The sequence below is a fragment of the Acartia tonsa genome, chromosome 2 (genome assembly GCF_053477335.1).
Source record: "Acartia tonsa isolate MP-2025a chromosome 2, ASM5347733v1, whole genome shotgun sequence".
In the NCBI taxonomy this organism is placed as follows: Eukaryota; Metazoa; Arthropoda; class Copepoda; order Calanoida; family Acartiidae; genus Acartia; species Acartia tonsa.
The window spans coordinates 9,624,732-9,648,245 of NC_137261.1; the positions used below are offsets into that span (position 1 = coordinate 9,624,732).

At 32.7% G+C, this 23,514-nt stretch overlaps 2 protein-coding genes across 2 annotated transcripts; both read left to right on the forward strand.

Annotated features, from left to right (window-relative positions):
* Positions 1 to 1,052: 1,052 nt before the first annotated feature.
* LOC145312388 (uncharacterized) lies at positions 1,053 to 3,244 on the forward strand. The gene is made up of 2 exons (XM_080151626.1): positions 1,053 to 1,630; positions 2,623 to 3,244. Exons 1-2 carry the CDS (start codon positions 1,053 to 1,055, stop codon positions 3,242 to 3,244), a joined length of 1,200 nt encoding a protein of 399 aa, XP_080007752.1.
* A 165-nt stretch (positions 3,245 to 3,409) lies between these two features.
* Positions 3,410 to 5,134, forward strand: LOC145312389 (ATP-dependent DNA helicase Pif1-like). The gene has a single exon (XM_080151627.1). It carries the CDS (start codon positions 3,410 to 3,412, stop codon positions 5,132 to 5,134), a length of 1,725 nt encoding a protein of 574 aa, XP_080007753.1.
* Positions 5,135 to 23,514: the final 18,380 nt, after the last annotated feature.

Here is a 23,514-nt window from a genome sequence, read left to right on the forward strand (position 1 = left end):
TGCCCAATATAGAATGTTAATTTCAGATTAAAATGGCTAATCAACAAAATGTTCCACTTCAGCTGGAAGTACGAGCACATCATGATGCAAGATGTCTTTATCGGAGAAGAGATAACATTCGTGATGATCATGCAAGTATGAGATTAAAGAAAATGAAAATTGGAAATGTCTCGAAAGCAAGACCAGGAGAGGGTAGATTGTCAGAAGAAATTGTAAATGGCACATATAGAGTACTACCATTAGAAGATTCTGATGACACCATAGGATCCATGGTCTATAGATGTACCTTCTGTGGGGCATTGAAATATCTGAGAGAAAGTGTCTTCCGTAAGTTCTCCAGAACTATCAATAACGGTGTATCTATGTCAAGCCTTAGAGTTACACAACCAGATCATCTAAATTGTAGTGGAGTTATATTTCAAGGGAAAATATATCATTCACTTGGACCACGGGATTATGCAGAAAACGAAACACCCAAGTTTGCACAATTGTATATACATGACTCTACTGATGACACTACTTTGAGATATGAGAATTTGTATCTGCCATTAAGCACAAGTAATAGAGAGAAAGAGCTTATAAAGTCAATTCTCGAAAATATAGTTCCTGAGATTAAACAGTTTAATCCATTCGCAAGAGACTTTAAACAGCTAAGAGACTTACCAGCAGAGAGATTTGCTGAAGGTAAAGTTGTTATCTCTGCTAAACATAGGCCACAAGGAGCACATGAAAGAGCTTATAATGAATTCACAAATACAGGTGAAATATCTGTACTAACAGATGGAAATTCTAATCACAATGACATTGTAATATGTCTCAATGGTGTGGTCTAATCAATTCCTGAACGCCATAGAGCTGCCATGCCACTAAGATTCACACTGCTCTTTCCCCAAGGTACATATGGTTGGGAAGAGGGAAGTGGTCAACTAGATGGCACTAATAGGTCTCAAATATCACCACGTGAATTCTACAACTTTCATATGATGATAAGAGAAGGGTTATTTGCAAATTTCATACATAAGACAGGAAGGCTGTTTCAAGAATGGGTATGTATGTCTTGGATACAAGCAGAAAATATCAGTCTCAACTATATACGTAAACATCAAAAAGAGCTGATGTGTGATCAATATGACTCAGTAAAAATTGCAGTAAATAATCCAAATGGAGAACGAATTGGAAGACCAGTGATATTAACAAGTTCCTTCAGTGGAGGTCCACATTGGTACCAGGCCAAGTTTCAAAATGGCATAGCTATATGCCGAGAATACAGAAAGCCAGACTTCTTCATTACAATGACCTGTAATCCTAATTGGGAAGAAATCAAATCACAGCTGTATCCAAATCAAACTGCACAGGATAGACCAGATCTAACTTCAAGAATATTCAAACAAAAGAAAGATCAACTGGTAGATGATATTGTCAAAGGAGGCATATTTGGAAGAGTAGCTGCAGTGATGTACACCATTGAGTTTCAAAAGCGCGGTCTTCCACATGTTCATATACTAATAATACTTGCAAATGATGACAGAGTTCAATCACCTAATGAAGTTGATAAACTGGTAATAGCAGAACTTCCCCCTGATCCAAATGATCCAACAATAAGTGAACTTCAAAGAGAAAATAGACAAAAGTTACAAGATTTTGTGTCTCGCCAAATTGTACATGGTCCATGTGATTCACAATGCTTAACCCCTTACAGTCGGGCCCCTTGCCGCACCTTAATCGCCCCCCCTTATTATCTCAGTTCCTATTAGAGCTAGAGGGCTAAAAAATTTTGTGCAAGTCCATGGTTTGATAATGAATTTCCGACCTTTTATAAGTCTAAGTCAATTTTCGCTTCCTTCACCTTTTTATTTAACAACCTTTGTTTTTAGGTCTTTTTTGACTTAAAAATTTCAAACGGCTGTAACTTTCTTATTTTTGAAGCTAGAAGAAATTTTTTTTTCCAGAAAATGTTTATTTTTATGTAAATTTTACATTAGAAATATCAAATATAAGTTTCAGCGGCCGCAGCTGTACTTGGCAGCTGCCAGCCGCCGCAGTCGGCGGGAAAACGGCGGCGGATCTTCATGAAATTTTAATACGTTATGTAGACATATAAGAAAAGCTTAAGTTTAAAATTTGAAGTCTCTAAGTCAAAAATTACGGCCACAGGAGCCTTTTAAAGATTTCTGGAGACCTGGAGGATCAGGACCTGCAGTATCATACCTGGAACCTGAAATTGACTTGAACACCTGTATTTTATATAAGGATGTACTACTAGAGGATTTTTTAGTATTTTGGTATGATAAAATGCTTTGTTTTAGTCAAAAAAATATTTTTGCTCTTTACCTGGATGACCCTGCCAGGTTTGCTGGCATCCTGTGCCCGCCAGGATGGAGATATTCAAAAAATTCCAACTCTCAGTTATGTGTCATACCCATACTTAAAAAGTCAAGCAGTTTGGGCTCTTTATCTTTCACACACAGAAAATGAGATAGAAAAAACCGGATGGGGGGGCGTTCAACGCCCCCCCCCCCCCGACCGTTAAGGGTTAAAGGATGGCAAATGTAGCAAAGGATTTCCAAAACAATTTCAAAGAGAAACAACAATAAATCCTGAAACTAATTACGCTGTGTACAGAAGAAGAAAACCAATTGAAGGTGGAAGGTCCATCAACATTCAGAGAGGTGGACAAGATCGTGTAATTGACAACAGTTGGATTGTGCCATATAATCCATATCTACTGTTGAAATATGATTGTCACATCAATGTAGAAAGCTGTACTTCTACAAAAGTTGCCAAATATCTGTACAAATATGTTACAAAGGGTAATTCTAGAGCAATGGTCAGTGCAACTGTAAATGGAAATGATGAAATTCAGAACTACATTGACATGAGAGTTGTTGGATCATGTGAAGCTGCATGGAGATTGCTGGACTTCCCCTTACAATACCAAAATCCTTCTGTCAATGTCCTCCGTGTTCACTTAGAAAATCAACAACAATTAGTGTTTGAGGATGGTTCAGAAATAGAAAACCTTGAGCAATTTAAAGAGACAGAGCTGACAGCATTCTTCAGATTAAATGAAGAATTAAAAGCTAATAATGCAGGCTTAGAATTGATGCCCAAGTATGTAGATATGCCAAAGCTATATACCTACCAATCAAAAGATAGAAGATGGGCAATTCTTAAACAAAAACATGACACAATTGGTCGTGTGCATAGTGTTGGTCCTGCATCAGGGGATTTGTACTACTTGTGAATACTCCTACATCACAATCATTGTCAAGGAAAAACAAGTTTCACAGATTTAAGAACCGTTAATGGTGAAGTGTGTGAAACTTACCAAAGAGTATGTGAGAGGCTAGGATTACTCCAAGGGGATGTTGAATACATCAATGCTTTAGAGGAAGCATCCCATACTAAAATGAGCCCTCAACTCAGAAGATTGTTTGTAATGATTCTGATATTCTGTAATCCAGAAGAACCAAGAGTGCTATTTGAAAGATTCTGGGATACTTGGAAGGATGATTATGAACGAAAAGCCTTAGCAATGAATGTTGAACTTGATGAACAACAGCTAAAATCATTAATTCTACAAGATATTGAATTAAACCTAGCAGCTCATGATAAAACACTAGCTGAGTACAGACTTCCAAATGTAACAATTAAAGATTTGAGGAGAGTCCAGCACATGACAACTATCCAACCAACAGCAATTAGAGAAGAATTGGACTTTGATGTGGTTCAACTACAAAAAGAAGCTAAACAATTAGCAAGAGAGCTTACAAATGATCAAAGAGATATATTCAACTGTGTTATCACATCTGTTCAACAAAGATCTGATTTGAGGCTTTTCATAGATGCCCGTGGTGGCTGTGGGAAAACATACCTACTCAATACCATCCTAAAATCAGTAAGATCTATGTCAGAGCAAGGAGAAATTTGCTTGGCAATAGCATCTACAGGAATTGCAGCAAATTTGTTACATATGGGTAGAACCTACCATTCTAGATTGAAAGCTCCATTAACTCCTAAGGATGATTCTACTCTCAACATACCTGTTCAAAGCAACCTTGCCAAGGTTGTACAAAAGGCTAGACTATTAATAATAGATGAAGCAACTATGATGGATTCATACATGTTGTCAGCTATAGATCGCTCTCTTCGTGATATAATGAACACTAAAGAAAAACCATTTGGAGGGAAAATTGTAATCCTTCATTTCAGACAATGTCTGCCTGTAATCAAAAATGCCACACAAGATACAATATCCCAACGTCGTATTAACACAAACAATCTGTGGGCTACTTTCACAATTAAAAGGTTATCTACAAACATGAGGGTCAATGCCAATCAGAATCCTAACCTTCATGCATTTGATAGATGGACTTTAGACATAGGAAATGGTATACAATCTCAAGTAAAAATACCTGAAAATATGATTGCCATCAAAATAATCTCTGAAACTGTCGCTATGCATAGGTTAATAGACATGGTATTTCCAAATATCAACGCTAATATATCAAATCCTGAATGGTTAAAAGGAAGGGCTGTATTAGCAGTAACTAATCGTCAGGTTAATGCTCTAAATACAATTGCTATGCAGAAACTAAATAGCTTAGCTGTAAAACTTGAGAGCACAGATAAATGTACAGATCCTAGACATGAACTAAGGTTTAATCCAGAATACCTCCATACACTTACCCCTGATGGATTTCCTCCTCACACTCTCCTGCTAAAGCCAGGTGTCCCATTGATACTACTAAGAAATTTGAATCCGAAACAAGGATTGTGTAATGGAACTAAATTGATATTCAATGGCTTGATTTCAAACAGAGTATTAGAGTGTACTGTTGTTGAAACTCAGGAAAAAGTATTAATTCCAAGAATCACATTTGTTCCCTTACCTGAAACCTGGCCTGAAGACTGGCAAAGAATTCAATTTCCCGTAAAGATCGCATTTGCATTCACCATCAATAAATCTCAAGATCAAACTATGCAAACTGTAGGATTGTTCCTTAGACCAGAAGTATTCACACATGGTCAATTGTATGTTGCTATATCAAGAGTAAGATCACCAGAACATTTGAAAATTGCATTAATTGATGATTTTGTAAATAACATTGTATTCAAAGATGTATTAATTTGAATTAATAATTGTAATATATAATAATTGAAATACAAAATAATATTTTGATCCTACAAATAAAATATCAGAAGATAGAAAAGGAACGCTAGCGCGCTCATAGCGCACTCTTGGCTAGTATTTCTATATTTATAGGTTGAGTTTCTAAATAGCACAACAAGTGCTTTGCAAGCAACTGATTATCAAAAAACCATCCTCTTTAACATTAAACAAATATATAATTAAAGGACGCCTGCAAGAAATAACATGCCTTAACTGCTGAAAGACTGCCACAAGAAGACCCAATACCCCAAATTATAAGCCTTCAGCTTCAATAACAAAGTTCTAGGCATTTCAAAATAGCATTTTATGTACAATGGAATTTTTGAAAGATTTCCAATGCTCATAAAAGAAAAAACAATATTAAATTACGTTGCCTAGACATAAAATTATAAAATTATCTTTGTCAGAAACTTAGATTGCCTGTAACTGATTACATTTTTACAATAAAAACACCACATTTCATAGTCAAAATCTATGAAAAAATTCGATTTAAATTGCATTTTTAAACGAAAATCATAGCGGAAACAAAGGGGTAAACTAATACAAGCTTAGCTGTGATTGGTTGTTAAGCTGATTCAGCCTTCTGATTGGCTACAGTACATTCGGTACAACGCAAGTAAAACTTAATTTTTTTTAATGATTTTGACTATAAAAATGGGTATTTTTATTGTAAAAATATAATTAGTTACTGGAAACCTAAATTTATGACAAAAATAAGCTTATAATTTTGTTTCTAGGCCACGTAGTTTAATTTTAAAGTTTTCAACATGAGCATTGCAATTCTTTCAAAATTTCCATTGTATATAAAATGTCATTTTAAAATGCCTAGAACTTTTTTGTTATAGAAGCTGAAGGATTCAAATTTGGGGTATTTGGTCTACTTGTGGCAGTCTTTCAGCAGTTAAAGCGTGGTATTTCTTGCATGCTTCCTTTAATCTCAACCTACTGGATGAATCTATTAATATGTATATTCTACAAGGATGAAAAGCCTACACCAATTTTTCAATACTTATACTCAAATATCAAAAGCCTAAATAAGTAGCTTTGTGAGTCTTTTCTAGAATGTAACTCAATTGGTTCAGTATTTCGAGTAGTTTAATATATTTTAACGGACAAAAAAATACCTTATTATTAAATACTAGCAGATTGCAGAGGCTCTGTTTTCAAAGAGAGAGGCAATAAAATAGTCTAAAACCAAACTTGGACCTTTAGGATGCTTCCGTAAAAAGAAGAATTTTATTAGTTCTGTAGTTATTAAAATTTGATATTCATCTTCATATAAATAAAACTTACTACTTTACATAATAGGATAGGATAGATATAAAGTATATTATCATTTGGAATTAACAATTAATGATAATTCAAGTCCCTAACAGACTGTAAAGCTTAATAACCACCACCAGCTGTTATAGTCTACACTAATCGATGTATTAATAGTTGGATGCTGCACCACATTTTCATGTACTCTGATAGAGTGATACTCCCAGATGACTAAAATGACAACTCCCCCACCCTCATGCACCCCATACCCTCCCTTCCTGCTGGATTAACGAACTTTTAAATAAATGATTACCATGTTAGCAACCTAACTTGATGACAATTTTTCTCCTGTCATAATATCCACATATGTTCTATATCCATTATTGTATATTTATCCCTATGTTGATGTCATTATTATGGTTTAATGTGAATGTATTATGATATAACAGTGTACCAAAAACATATAGAGGGTTGCTGTATTTGTTTTAATAGCGAAGCTACTCTATAAGGTAGAATGTCTCTATGTTTGTCCTTCCTAGATTCAATAAAAGTCCTTTATTACTATAACGGACAAGTAAAATTTGCAGTCAAATGTCCACTGCCTTCCAGCTAATTCTAAGATAAGATATGTTGCTAAACAAAACAAATCTTCTTTTTATTTTCCCTTATATTTGGTTTATATAACCTGAAATATGCATAAGCATAAAAAATACACGTTTTTGCAATTTTTGTGGTGTACATTTTTCACAATGTTCATAAAATTACATTTAAAACAATTAGTATATTCGCTGCTTCTAAGTTTTTAGGGCTCTTTTCTTTTCCTTACAGAAACTATATTGCCAATAAATTTTCAAATGTAATAAATGCTTAGAACAATTTTTTAGTCATGGATTAAAATTATAGCCCAGTATTGTACCAATAAAAGCATGACATTAAGAAATTTTTTGACTTACGTAAATTTTGTGGCAAAATATTTTCTTCAGGTATGATTCCCTACCAGAGTGTTTACATGTGAATACCTTTGGTTGTTTCATGTCTTAGACTTTGTATTATGCATTTTTATACACAGTTTTACTTAACTTTACTATTATGTACAAAACGATTTATTATTACTTTGATCTTACACCAGATTATTATATTCTCTACTAAAGTGAACTTGTAGCGGGTTAAAAAGAGGATCGCCTTCCCTCACCCCCTTTAACCACTCCCCTCACTTCCTATTGGATGAACGAACTGACAATGAATTACAAAAGAAATAGCAAAAAATAAGTAGACCCAATATCCCAAATTTTAAGATTTTAAAGGATTTCAATTTCCTAAAAATCATAATTTAAGATGCCTATAACTTTTTTGTTATTGAAGCTTGAGGCTTCAAATTTGGTAACTGGAAAAAGTATCTAAACATCAGCCATGTGATGTCATAAAAATAAGGGAAAAGATAGGGTTAGTAAAAAAGAAAATCCCTAGAAAAGACATCGCAGATTTTTTGAGACACTTTATCCAACTACCAAATTTGGGGTATTGGGTATACTTGTGGCAGTCTTTCAGCAGTGACCTATCACCACTTAATCCCCCGCCTCTATTTCTTCTCTAAATAGCCTAAAACTTGTTCAAGATTCAAACTAAAGTTGCACAATCCAACCTGGAGATTTTTAAAGTTTTCATGTGTTGATAATTTTTGCAACAAAGAGTAAATACAACAGAGAATATTTATAAACCATGCATACAGAATAAAAGGGTGAGGGATTAGCAAATTATTTTTAACACAGAAAGCGTGTCAAGAAAAGTTTGACCCTATATTTTCATCTTTTTAAACCATCGTTTTTATATATAATGATGTAAACTTCATTAAAAATCTTTATATATAAATTAAAACAGATTTGTGTCTGTCTGTTCTAAGAGATCTTACAAACCACTGAACCGATTTACAGCAAAGGTTTTATTTGTCCTGGATGATTTATTTCTCCTTTTTTTGTACCGTCACAAAAATAATCCCTAGAAATAAGATAATAAAATTTAGGGCGAAGGGCCAACTCTCCTCCCGACTTCTTTAAAGGCCTCTATAGGCTCTGGGGCATCGCTTTACGTGATATTACTATATGAGATAATCTTTTCAAAATTAAAAACTTTTTTTCTAGAAGATAAACTACCATCTACCAAAATCTTTTTAATTGAAAAGGATTCCATGTCCTTATATTTGTGAATCTCGTGCATATTTTTGGTTCACAGCTTCAAAACAAAACAAAAGAGAAAAATTAACATTCTACAGAGTAAGGATGTGTGTTTGTGTGTATGTATTTGTGGGTGTGTTTGCTAGGTTAGTGTGTGTTTCTGTGTGTGTTTGTTTGTTTGTGTGTGTTTCAGTGTGTGTGTGTATCTGTATGTGTATGTGTATTTGTTTGAGAGTGTTAATATTTGGTCAAGATGCATTTAAATGCAAGTAAAAATAAAGATTAAAAAGAATAGGGGGGGGATACTACCCTACCCCAAATTAGATATAATTTATTTAGGCATTTTAGAATTGTCCAACAAGTTTCAAACTTTGCATAATGATTCTTATAACAGTTAGGTACGATTTTGTAGGCGGAAAACTCTATAAATGTGACCAGAAAGTCCGTACGTCCATTTAAAACATGCTGATTTTTTTTTCTCTTTTGAAAACAACTTTTTGTGTGATATAATTGTCCTTCTCATTTTTGGAATAATGAATCCTAGGATAACAAGGTAAAATATCATAAGTAAGGCATCTGTCTGGTCAAATCCTAAAAATAAAAGTTGTCCTTTTGGTGTATCCTGTATTTACAAAATTATACAATAAATTTATCTACAAAAGTTATTGTCTGAATATCCTTTCTGATTTTAAAGCTTCGCTTTCATGGATGTTGTCATCCATATTCTATTTCCTTTTGTAACTTAGAATATATGAATATTGTAAATAGTACGAGTACGGAATATGTAAGACAAAGTATCATAAATATTTAATCATTATCAGCAACATAAGGGTGTGTATACACTACCACATAATACCATATCTGCTACATAAAGGTGTAATACACTCCCACTTAATATCATATCTGCTATATAAGAGTGTGCATACACTACCACATAATATCATATATGCTACATAAGGGTGTGCATACACTACCACATAATATCATATCTGCTATATAAGGGTGTGTATACACTACCACATAATATCATATCTGCTATATAAGGGTGTGTATACACTACCACATAATATCATATCTGCTATATAAGGGTGTGCATACACTACCACATATATCTGCTATATATGAGTGTGCATACACTACCACATAATATCATATCTGCTATATAAGGGTGTGTATACACTACCACATAATATCATATCTGCTATGTAAGGGTGTGTATACACTAACACATAATATCATATCTGCTACATAAGGGTGTGCATACACTACTACATAATATCATATCTGCTACATAAGGATGTGTATACACTACCACATAATATCATATCTGCTATATAAGAGTGTGTATACATTACCACATAATATCATATCTGCTATATAAAGGTGTGCATAAACTACCACATAATATCATATCTTTTAAAAATAAAATCTACAACTATGTTAAGCTAATGGTCATGAAATGGAGAACCCAATCAGTTTAGTGATTGGCAATATCTCAAAGTACAGAGCTGGATCTTTAAATCATTTCAATGGTGCGCCAAATCGGGATGAGCCAACTTTCCACCAAGGAGAGCACAGCATTTTACGAAATGCCGCGCTGTGATTGGCTGAAATTCAACGCACCCCGATATGGCGCACCATTGAAATGATTTAAAGATCCAGCTCAGTAAAAAATCGTTACTACTTTACATATTAGGATAAAAGTTTATTTAGATATCTTACAGTACCCTAAGGATATTAACAACCTTGTTTATGTTTATGTTATAAAATTATCAACAAATAATTAAAATTAATTTTATCTGACTTTTTATTTTATTTTTGTTGGCAAATAACAAGACAAGTTTTATTGATGTTGGGGATCAAGTTTTTCTTTTAATCATTGTAACCACGACTTACAACATCCATAAAAGCGAATGTGTAGAACAAACAAACATTAACACTTGCAATGGAGTGTCAGAACCGAATAAGCGAAATTCAAATGAATAAGTGTTAACGAAATTTTAGTAAGTTTGTTGCAAAACTGCATAAAAATACAGGATACTGTTTAAAGACATACTTGCGTTTTTAGGATTTGAGTATGAAGATGCTTTGCATATAGCATTGTTGGTTAATATAACGATGGCCAGCTGGCCATAAAGGAAAGTTTTGACCAATAACTACTGACTATATTATCAACCTAAATAGTAGACAAAAATTACCCTGTCATAAAATCCACGAAATCTATATAAATCCATTTTGCCGACATATCATTGTATTTTCCTAAACGTAGACAACAGCAAAGGGTACAAAGACCTGTCCTGGCTATTTATAAAATATTTGGGACTCAAAGTTTAGTTTGAAAGTATCGGAGAATATAAAATAATGGTATTCTTCTTCTTCTTATACTAGTTTGGTGTCCATTCAATTCTGCACAGTCATCAGAACAATAAATGTATAAGTATAGATGTATAGCCCAGACAACTACTTGTCCCAAGTGCTGGGTATCTTTTTTGTCTGCTATCAATTTACTTTGTGCTTTTTTGGAACGCCTTAGCTGTGTTTATATTTCCGAAGCTATTGGCTGATATTCAAAGGTCCAATTAATAGTCGGCACAGGGTCCCAGCCCCGTGAATTGAGTTACATATAGCTTGTGCCCCCTTTATTTTTTACTTTGATATCAGAACCGAAAAGTACTGCTCCTCACTCATAATAAAACAACCTAACCCATAACCTCTATTTTTTTTGTCTATTATGTCTTTTTGCAGTCACATCGTGAGCGCGGATGTAATAATAATATGCGGAAAAGAAGGAACACCTGCAATTTTTTGTCTCTTAGCCAAGACATCTTTGTTAGTAGCGCAGCTACTTTATAATTAGGTGATGCATAGCTGAATTTAAAGGAATGAAGATTTTTCCCGGTATGAATTTGAAACCGATAATACCAGCTGGAAGAGAACCAGTTCTCAGCCATACCGAAAAAATATGTATAGCATCGTAATACTCACAATTTTCCACTAATATTAAAATGAAAATTATAAATTTAGTACCAGTTTTGTAAGCCCGGGCCTATAGCCCCGCGAGGCTAACAAAAATGGGTTTAATCTTACATTTTTTTTATTTTAATATCCGCAGAAAGGTGGTGCAATAAATAACTATTATAAGTTCTGTAATCGCAGTCAAATCATCTTTGGTGAGTTCTGAAAATATATTAATTGGTCATATGATATCTGCGGCTACCAAATTACTTTGCATTTTTTTATTTTCTATTCAGCTGCGATCTAGACTTCAGCCGTTCGGTTCTGCATCTGCCAAGAAGAGGTTCACTCATAGCCTCATTCATGCAGTTGTTAGTAAAAGTATAATAAGCAGCATCCTAACAATTTTAAATCTGGTTTAGCCGATTTTAAGTTTCATCAAAGCTACCCTCGGTAGCCTCGCTTTAAGAAGCCACGGCCGAGCCTGCAGTCTCGAGGCTGCCGAGCCCTGATTTGCTTGTAGCACAAGATGATAATATTCAATATTCTCATAAATATTGTAGATATAATCAAAAAATTAAATTGGAATCACTTCTTAAAATTTAAAAATATAAGAATATTGTTTTTAAAAAAGCTTATAAAAATAGGATATAAATATGTGATAAATATTCAGAATGGATAAAAAGGGGGATTCTAAAGTGACAGTTTAAAATTTACAAGCAGACAAATAATAATATATAACATGGTCTTATGAATACATTACATATCATGTAATATATATACTAAATGTCATTTTCAGCTTTTGTGCTTAGTCATTAGTGAGACAAAAAGACATAGAGCAACCTTACCTTGGGGAGTGTTGGGGGCTATCATATCACAATCTTCCCTATTTAGCTAAGTAAAATAACCTGACAAAGAATGAAAACGAATCTAGCTACTTTATTTTTTTGTTAAATTTTCAGGGGAAAAAGTAGAATGATGTCCGTCTCTTAAGATCTCCGTAACCACTGAACCGATCGGATTCTACTCTTCAGGGAATATTCCTACTGGTCCTGTGTTGGTTTAAGGCTATTTTCTTTGAGGGTGGGACACCCCCAACCCCTCCAAAAATTAAAAAATCCCCCCCCCAATTTTAAAAAATTATTTGAAATTTGAGGTGGCAGCTCCAGAAGTACTTATTTTTTTTTAAATTACCTCTTGGGGCAAAGCCCCTAGAGGCAAGGAGCAAAGTCACTAGTTATTATATAAAATATTAGAGTAAAAGCTTATGTAAAATGTATAACATTATATGAGAGTATGAAATATTAGGTGTAACTATATCAAGTATCAGTAGTGTATCAGGGCCGGGATAACTATATGAGAGTATGAAATATTAGGTGTAACTATATCAAGTATCAGTAGTGTATCAGGGATATTATATGAGAGTATGAAATATTAGGTGTAACTATATCAAGTATCAGTATTGTATCAGGGATAATTATATGAGAGTATGAAATATTAGGTGTAACTATATCAAGTATCAGTAGTGTATCAGGGATAATTATATGAGAGTATGAAATATTAGGTGTAACTATATCAAGTATCAGTAGTGTATCAGGGATATTATATGAGAGTATGAAATATTAGGTGTAACTATATCAAGTATCAGTAGTGTATCAGGGATAATTATATGAGAGTATGAAATATTAGGTGTAACTATATCAAGTATCAGTAGTGTATCAGGGATAACTATATGAGAGTATGAAATATTAGGTGTAACTATATCAAGTATCAGTATTGTATCAGGGATAATTATATGAGAGTATGAAATATTAGGTGTAACTATATCAAGTATCAGTAGTGTATCAGGGATAATTATATGAGAGTATGAAATATTAGGTGTAACTATATCAAGTATCAGTAGTGTATCAGGGATATTATATGAGAGTATGAAATATTAGGTGTAACTATATCAAGTATCAGTAGTGTATCAGGGATAATTATATGAGAGTATGAAATATTAGGTGTAACTATATCAAGTATCAGTAGTGTATCAGGGATAATTATATGAGAGTATGAAATATTAGGTGTAACTATATCAAGTATCAGTAGTGTATCAGGGATATTATATGAGAGTATGAAATATTAGGTGTAACTATATCAAGTATCAGTAGTGTATCAGGGATAATTATATGAGAGTATGAAATATTAGGTGTAACTATATCAAGTATCAGTAGTGTATCAGGGATAATTATATGAGAGTATGAAATATTAGGTGTAACTATATCAAGTATCAGTAGTGTATCAGGGATATTATATGAGAGTATGAAATATTAGGTGTAACTATATCAAGTATCAGTAGTGTATCAGGGATAACTATATGAGAGTATGAAATATTAGGTGTAACTATATAAAGTATCAGTAGTGTATCAGGGATAACTATATGAGAGTATGAAATATTAGGTGTAACTATATCAAGTATCAGTAGTGTATCAGGGATATTATATGAGAGTATGAAATATTAGGTGTAACTATATCAAGTATCAGTAGTGTATCAGGGATAACTATATGAGAGTATGAAATATTAGGTGTAACTATATCAAGTATCAGTAGTGTATCAGGGATATTATATGAGAGTATGAAATATTAGGTGTAACCATATCAAGTATCAGTAGTGTATCAGGGATAATTATATGAGAGTATGAAATATTAGGTGTAACTATATCAAGTATCAGTAGTGTATCAGGGATATTATATGAGAGTATGAAATATTAGGTGTAACTATATCAAGTATCAGTAGTGTATCAGGGATAATTATATGAGAGTATGAAATATTAGGTGTAACTATATCAAGTATCAGTAGTGTATCAGGGATAATTATATGAGAGTATGAAATATTAGGTGTAACTATATCAAGTATCAGTAGTGTATCAGGGATATTATATGAGAGTATGAAATATTAGGTGTAACTATATCAAGTATCAGTAGTGTATCAGGGATAACTATATGAGAGTATGAAATATTAGGTGTAACTATATAAAGTATCAGTAGTGTATCAGGGATAACTATATGAGAGTATGAAATATTAGGTGTAACTATATCAAGTATCAGTAGTGTATCAGGGATATTATATGAGAGTATGAAATATTAGGTGTAACTATATCAAGTATCAGTAGTGTATCAGGGATAACTATATGAGAGTATGAAATATTAGGTGTAACTATATCAAGTATCAGTAGTGTATCAGGGATATTATATGAGAGTATGAAATATTAGGTGTAACTATATCAAGTATCAGTAGTGTATCAGGGATAATTATATGAGAGTATGAAATATTAGGTGTAACTATATCAAGTATCAGTAGTGTATCAGGGATATTATATGAGAGTATGAAATATTAGGTGTAACTATATCAAGTATCAGTAGTGTATCAGGGATATTATATGAGAGTATGAAATATTAGGTGTAACTATATCAAGTATCAGTAGTGTATCAGGGATAATTATATGAGAGTATGAAATATTATGTGTAACTATATCAAGTATCATTAGTGTATCAGGGATAACATATGGGAATAGATTTAAAAGTAAAAATATATGTATGTATAATCCAGACAACTATCTGACCCAAATACTGGAGACCCTTTTGTCTGCTAGCAAATTGCTTTTTGTTCTTTTGTATGGTCCCTTTGGACAGTTACATTTAGCTCACGTCCCCTCTATTCTTTTACTTTAATGTATGGTCATTAAATAATCTAAACAAACCACTTTGTATTTTGGTTTCCAATTAGATCAATGTTTTGATGTGGAAACTTTAAAATTTCTGTTGTTCCCTCAATCTTTTTTGGGGGGTGTGGGCCCGTGGGGGGCAGCATTTTTTCACCGGGGCTTCGCCACAAGGAATTTTCCTATCCCACTTATTTGTCTGTGCTCACAAAAAAGAAAAGTTTAGGCGGAGGGGGGATGGTTTGTGAAAAAAATAGCAGGACCAGAAGTTATATTTCTCTGAAGAGTTAGAGCCCCAGCGGTTTATCCCCTTACCCCTGGGTATTAGACAAAGTGTATGAATAATTTATTCCTCCGCCAAGGTGAAATAAGTAACATATGAAGAATACAAGAGTATGTATGTATCCACAAGATCCACAGATTTTAACATGTTGGAATATAGAAACCATATCACATAAAAGATGAAGATATGACATATTGTGACAATTTCTCTCAAGTTGCCTTGTCCAGTCCTGAAATCCTCGCCCATATTTTTCAATTGTTTGTTTGTATCAGGATTGGGTATTTAGTTAGCACCGTAGTGTTAGGTCATTGCAGGTATAGCCCCCACAGGGTAAGGGCGTCAAAAAGGATTATTCATAGGAAAAAAAGTACTCGATATAAATTTCGGGGAAAGCTTAATTTTACTCTTTAAATGGAGGTTTAAGGGTTGAGACGTGGTTTATTTATTTATATAAAATTTAAGTCCAAAAAAAATACCCAAATAAAATGATATGGGGAAAAATATACGACTCTCCAACCGACCACAATTTAACCTATTTGGATTTCTATATAAGGAAATCAATCAAACAAATTATTATATTCATACAACGTACACAAATAAAAGATAAAAGTACTTTAAAAGCGTATAATACAAAAATTAAAAGAGAAATAAAATGTGGTTAGGTTTTTATACTTCAACATGATCAAAATGTTTGGTCCACTAGTGTAAATGTATATGGTACACACACATATTCTGTATGTAATAATATTCTCTGCAACTTGGAATAGTTTGGCTTTTCATTATCTAAACAAATAATAAAATATTTCTTTACAATAACGAAGAATTCTTTGTACCTTACTCTTACAGGAATCATCATCCAAGTTTGAAATCGATAGGACAATTCTAACCTCCTTGAAAAAATACTTCTTTTTCTTTTTTGACCTCCTCCACCAGGGAGGTATTCGGCTCCATGGACTAGGACATGGTAAGAAAAGATTGCAGCTGGTTCAGAGGCTGTATCGAGCCGTTATTGAGGCCAAAGGCGATTACATCGATTAAATGTATAATTTACACATGTACGCAAGTCCTAGTTTTGATTTTAAATAAAAATATTTAGTATGTATGATTTGTGATGTTTTTATAAAAACAAGGATGACAACATCCATAAAAGCGAAGCTCTGAAACGGTAGGACAAACGGACATTAACACTTATATAGTGTCAGAACTGAATAATCAGAATATAAATGTATAAGAGTCGAAGCAGAATTGTAAGTAGATTTGTTGAAAAACTGCTTGATACAGGATAATGTTTATGGTCATACTTACATTTTTAGGACTTGATAGAGTTGCTTCGCTTATAACCATATACTTTGTTGTATCAGGAATCAACATACAAAAAATCAGATCAATCAGATGATTAGATCACATAAAAATTTGTTGTTAAAAAAGTAAAAAAAAATCAACATATTTTAAATGGACGTACGGACATTATTGTAATGATCATAGAGTTGCTACGCTTTCTAAATCGTACTTGACTACTAAAGGAATCACTATGCAAAGTTTGAAATCTATAGGACATATTTTAACATGCCTGTCTGTGCTGGACGTACGGAAGTACGGACCGACCCTAATTATAGAAAAGCTTTGCTTTTAAAAACATTTTCGCACCCTGTATATCAACTGTTGTGTTAATATCAGAGTAACAAAAAAGTTTGACTTTTATTATGTTGTAAGTCTAAACAAAATTGTATTTAAATCAGTCGCAAAAATGCCTGTATACAGGATTCTAAATAAGACTTGAGTCTAAAGATACTTTGCTAATAACATTATGTCTTATCGTACGAGAAATAATTGTACGTAAAATTAATACATAGAATACTGTTTGATAATTCTAAATAGACAATTAAATTGAACTAATAATTGAAATAGCAATGAATCAAATTTGAAAGGACACTCATAATGTCTGGCTGAGAGTTCTGAGTTGAGCACAGAACCCCCCCCCCCCCCCCCCCTCTTATTTGAATTAGATTTAAAAGAAGTGGGGATGGGAGTAGTTTTTCTTGTTTTTGTGTTTAACTTTAGTGTGGGTTGTGTAATGGCTCTTGGGCATATGGCTGCACCGCAGGATTAGAGCACCCTAGCTGTAGGCCCCGCATGGTTAGGAAGGGGTTAGGCATAAAAAATAACCACCATCGCTACTTATCTTCAATTTATTTCAGAATATGACCAAATATTTTGGTTAGCCTAATTAAATTTTTGTTTTTTATTGTTCGAAAGTAATTTCTAAACTTTGCCGAATGGTTTATCGTTTACATTATTTATTGCCCATTGTCATATCCCTTAAGATCCCCCCAGGAGGGTCAATGAACTTTTACAATATTCAGATTTATGCATTTATTAATATTCAATTTAATTAGAATCTCATCCAGTTTCATCTCTTCAGTTTCATCTCTTCAGTTTCATCTCTTGGTCAGTTCAATTTATTATTTAGATTATCAATTGTACTTCCTTACCCCCCTCCCAAATATATTGTCTTTAAGAAAAAAAGTTTTATCCAAATTATTGCTGGCAAAGTTTGGATCCAGTTAGTTAGTTAGAAGATTTTAGTTTTTATGCCAACTATTCAGAAAACTTATTACAAAACTATGATAATTTCAAATATGCATTAGTTTGATCGTCTTTTTTATATTTAAAAAAAAATAGATAACTTTACAAAAAAAAGACACTACAAACAAACAGTCTTATTACTATCATATCAATAAAGAATGATTTCTGTAAAAAAAAAATTAATAATGTTACAATACATGAAGAAAGAACACAAAATTTTGGGCTCAATATTGGAAAAGTATATCTAGCGGAGAAAAATATCGGTATTTCCTCCATATTTCCTAACTATAACTCTCTTCTTTATTGTAAGGCTAGTGATATGACATGCGATATTTAGAGCGGATAATCTTTCTTGAATTTTCCAGGCTCGGCAGCAGCGCATAAGACTAAAACTCGCTTTTGTGCAAAAAAAAAAAATTCTGAAAAGATGGATTAGCAACATGTTTAGACATCCAGCTGAATTTTAAACTTATAACATGACGGGGTTTACACGCAGCTGACGAGTCCTGATTTTTAAAATTTTTAAATAAAGGCTTCTAAAAGTACATAAACGTGGAGGGTGAGAGGAAGTTCAACTCACCATCAAAATTCTCTCTATAAAAAATAAGAAACAAATAGGAGGAACATTTTTTTCCAGGGAGGGTGATGCTATACAGGGAGTAAGGGAGGGGACAATGGATCGAATATTCAATTTTTAGGAGTCTTAGACTTTGGGTACTGGCTTAAAGGGAATGTGCAAGAATTTAGCAGTTTAATACTGACTTTGGGTACTAGCGCACAAAATGCCGCTAACTCGTTTGTTAATTTTGAATATTTGCAGACAGGTATTAATAAACTTAATTTGTTATGATGTGGCTGGTTTTAACAATTTTTTTTTCTCCAGAAAATATCATTTCATAGATAAAAACTTTATTGTAATATTTGTTTAATAAACGATCTAAGAATCCAATTAGATTTTGGGTTATAGGGCTATGGGTTGAATTGGTTCCAGGGGGATTTTTCTAGTTATTAATTACAGAATGGTTACGTCACTCTGATGTTCTGATAATATAATTTTCAAATGAATGCTTTTTTCTTGGAACTTTCTTCTTAATTTATAGTTTTCTGTATTGTATAAACTCTCGCTTTACAATTTTCTCCATATTTTCTGGATTAATCTGGATTTTAAGGTCTTTCAGCAAATACTCCTAAATTGAATTAATTGCCCATTGTCCCCTCCCTTACTCCCTGGATGCTATACCTTCCCAAGAAAAGATTTTTTAAAACTTTTTGTGATTCATAAGAAGCTTCACTGTAAACGAAAGCCACATCCTGTTACTTTTTAAGTATAACTATTTCAATATCCTCACTTTCTTAATGGAAGGAATTTCCTATTTTCATAGTAAAATATATATAAATCTTTACAAACTAATATTTGATAAAATATTTCTAATATTATTGAACATTTGTTAACAAGATTATTGGTTTACAGCTACTTTTTTTTTGTAGCAAGGCTACTATATATTATGTACTGAATGCCCGTAAGTCCGTCTGTCTGCACAAATATTAGATTTGCTGCTAGTGGTGATATGTAACTAAAATTGTTCAAAAACTGTAATCCATATTTTAATATTAAAGACTTGATTAAAGAGGAGCTTCTTATTCCAATCATTATTCTAAAAATGATAATTTTAAGTTGCTACAGTTTCCAAATTATATCTAACTGTTAAAGAAACCGTCATTCTGTTACGGCCGGACCTACCCTTATTACAGAAACGCTCTAAGTGTAAAAAAGTATAAATATAATCAGAAACTAAACTTTTATGATATCGCTCCGTCCTAAAATGTGTCAAATTGAATGTATTAGTTAGAAAGATACACAAAAGATAAATGGGAAAAATGTTTCTTGGTACCATCAAATTTTAATACAATCATGTAGCAGATTATTTTGGATTTGAAAATATTTGATCTACTTGTGCTTTCCCTCTAAGTGTCTATAAGCACTTAAATCCCATCCCCAAATTTAAAAAAAAAATTAAATGAATTAAAAATAATCGGGCTTATGCGGCGATTCACTTACCCTGCAAGGCTACCCATCACCCAATATAACCTAACCTAAAATAAATATTTTAATCAGACAGCTGATAACTATTTCTTATTTGATGATTTTTTATAATTATAACCAAAAAATTTAGATAATTTCCATTCTTTCTTACTATATACAAATATACAATATAAATCCTTCAGTCCTAAATTATTACGATTGTCTTACTCTGTCCTAATTGACCCAAATGTTTGCAGACCCGAAGGGTACTTAATTTAATAGACAAGAAAGTTTTTTAAAATTTGTACAAAGAAATTTTGTTAGATTAACATAATCTTAATATTTACAGAGAAAGTGGATTTAAATATACGTGGATATTATGACAGGGGAAAATCGTCGTCAATCTATGTTACAAACATTGACCTCATTTATTGGTCAGTTTGTTCATCCAGTTTGAGGTGATGGGATAAGGGGTGAAAAGGAGAATCGTTTTTTAACCCGCTGCAAGTTTCTCTTTTTTAGAAAACATGAAAATCTGGTGCAACAACCAAGTAATAATATTTCGATTATATTTACAGAGAACAAGTTTACATTCTCATCATATTAAATCTTTACATTTCTGTAAAGTTTATCTGTGTTTTTTTTTTCAAGAGGGATGGTCAGTCATTTTACTTTAGGGGTTCAAAAACCATGTCGTTATGGTGTCATTAGACTGTCGATGTGACAAGATTATGTCACCCATAGACACCTTTTTAAAAGCTATACAGTGGATAATGATGTTTAAATTTTTTTTTTAAATCAGCTTGTCGATATTTTTTTTAGCCGCGACCACCAGGGGCGTCCAAGCTTTTTTGTTTGGGGGGGGGTAAAAAAATTTAGGGGGGGGGTAATTCGTGTTTGGGGGGGGGTAAAATGGCGCGCGAAGCGCGCCGAAATTTTTTTTTACCCCCCCCAAAATTTTTACCCTGGGGGTAAAATTTGATTGGGGGGGGTAATTACCCCCCCTAAAGTCTGTTGGGGGGGGTAAATACTCCCCCCAAACCTGTTGGGGGGGGGTAATTACCCCCCCCAAACTAATTTACCCCGGGGGTAAAATTTTTGGGGGGGGTAATTTAATTATGTAAAAAAAGCACCTACCTAATCTATTAAGTTAATAAGTACTATTCTATAACATAAAGTAGTAAGTAAGGTTTATTTGACTATAGCTTCAGATTTCATTACTTTTAATACTGAGTTCTCCTTTTTAGGAAAGCTTCACATAGATCCCATGATGGTTCCACACTATTATAGGTCAATCCTTTGAGTGGTTTTAGGCAATTTTTCTCCTCCCTTTTTACCCTTTAGAAAACACGAGTTCTTAGATGCTAAGGGCGCCACTACTATTCAAATATATAGTAGTATCTCATCCTTTAGAACATAAAAATACAATAATTAACTCACTAACCAATGAACCAATATGATTATACTTTAAAGTGAAGCGTCTTATAGGTCCTGGTAAGTTTTATAACTAGTTTTGAGACACCCTGACATCCTCCCAAAAGAAATCGCCTATAGAAATTCTTTTTCATTATTTAATGAAATATTTAATTTAGTTAGGTATCTATTTTATGGAATCTTCAGTGCTTTACAATTACATCATAGATCCCCCCCAAAAAAATTTTTTTAAAGAACATTTATTTTGGGGGGGGTAATTACCCCCCCAAAATGGTTTGGGGGGGGTAAATACCCCCCCCCAAAATCGTTGGGGGTGCCTACGGCACCCCCAAGGTAGGGGTAATTTTTTTTTGGGGGGGGTATTGTTCAAAAAATTTTGGGGGTGCCTACGGCACCCCCAAAATCGTTTGGGGGTGCCAAATGGCCCATTACCCCCCCCCCTTGGACGCCTATGGCGACCACCTTTTGTAAAAGCCATAAAGTCAACATAAACCCTTAAAATTGCATATATATATATATATATAGAAGTTCAATAGTTTTTTGATAGAATTATAGAAGTTTGAAATTGATTTATCAAATCAAGGAATTTATTAAGAAACACCTGGAATCAGGATAAACATTAGTGATGGAAAAGTTTCGACACTTATAATTTATACCGACTAATAAAGATTTTAAAAAAAGTACCCATTCTTCCTTAGGTAACTAATATAGGACAATATTTTCTTGTATAAAAAATTTCATCAATATTAACTCGAAATCAAACAAATACTAAATACATAAAAAGTTTATAATAGATTTTTTAGAAATTTCCCTATTACAGGAATTGAAATGTGAAAGATTAAACTTTTTGTACATAATTATGTAAACAAGTACTGCAACATCCATAAATAGCGAAGCACAAAAAACATCATGGAATGGATAAACAGAATTATAGAGTAGCTTCGCCACTAAAAAGTTGTTTATATAAAATTTTAAAGGAAATAAAGTTAAATTATTATTAAAAAAATGAATGAATGAATAATAAATATTTTTTCTACAAAAATCAAAGATAAGAAAATTATGATATAGAAAAAGTTAAAAGAATAAACAAACATATAAAATTAAACATTCAACATTCTAAAATTATCTTTTCCAAGTCCCATGAAGATTTTAAAAATGTATCGTATCGTATTATAGAAATTTTTCATGAAAATTATCTTTCACCTTGCATGTTCCTACAGTCACTTAGTTTTAGCATTATCACATTAAGCTACACCCTTTGGTTAACTTAAGATCTATCAGGAATTTTAAGTGATAGGACAATTGGCCATAAATTGAAATAAACCTCCAATTATGATAAACAAAATAGGGAATAAGATATCATAGTTATAAACACTGGAACAATTGGCCATAAATTGAAATAAACCTCCAATTATGATAAACAAAATAGGGAATAAGATATCATAGTTATAAACACTGGAACAATTGGCCATAAATTGAAATAAACCTCCAATTATGATAAACAAAATAGGGAATAAGATATCATAGTTATAAACACTGGAACAATTGGCCATAAATTGAAATAAACCTCCAATTATGATAAACAAAATAGGGAATAAGATATCATAGTTATAAACACTGGAACAATTGGCCATAAATTGAAATAAACCTCCAATTATGATAAACAAAATAGGGAATAAGATATCATAGTTATAAACACTGGAACAATTGGCCATAAATTGAAATAAACCTCCAATTATGATAAACAAAATAGGGAATAAGATATCATAGTTATAAACACTGGAACAATTGGCCATAAATTGAAATAAACCTCCAATTATGATAAACAAAATAGGGAATAAGATATCATAGTTATAAACACTGGAACAATTGGCCATAAATTGAAATAAACCTCCAATTATGATAAACAAAATAGGGAATAAGAT

Bases quoted from the DNA above. Each gene is read 5' to 3' on its own strand.
- LOC145312389 (XM_080151627.1), top strand. From the start codon at position 3,410: ATGAGCCCTCAACTCAGAAGATTGTTTGTAATGATTCTGATATTCTGT.
- LOC145312388 (XM_080151626.1), top strand. From the start codon at position 1,053: ATGTCTTGGATACAAGCAGAAAATATCAGTCTCAACTATATACGTAAA. The intron at 1,631-2,622 runs GTTACAAGATTT...CGCTGTGTACAG, and splicing joins CAAAGAGAAAATAGACAAAA to AAGAAGAAAACCAATTGAAG.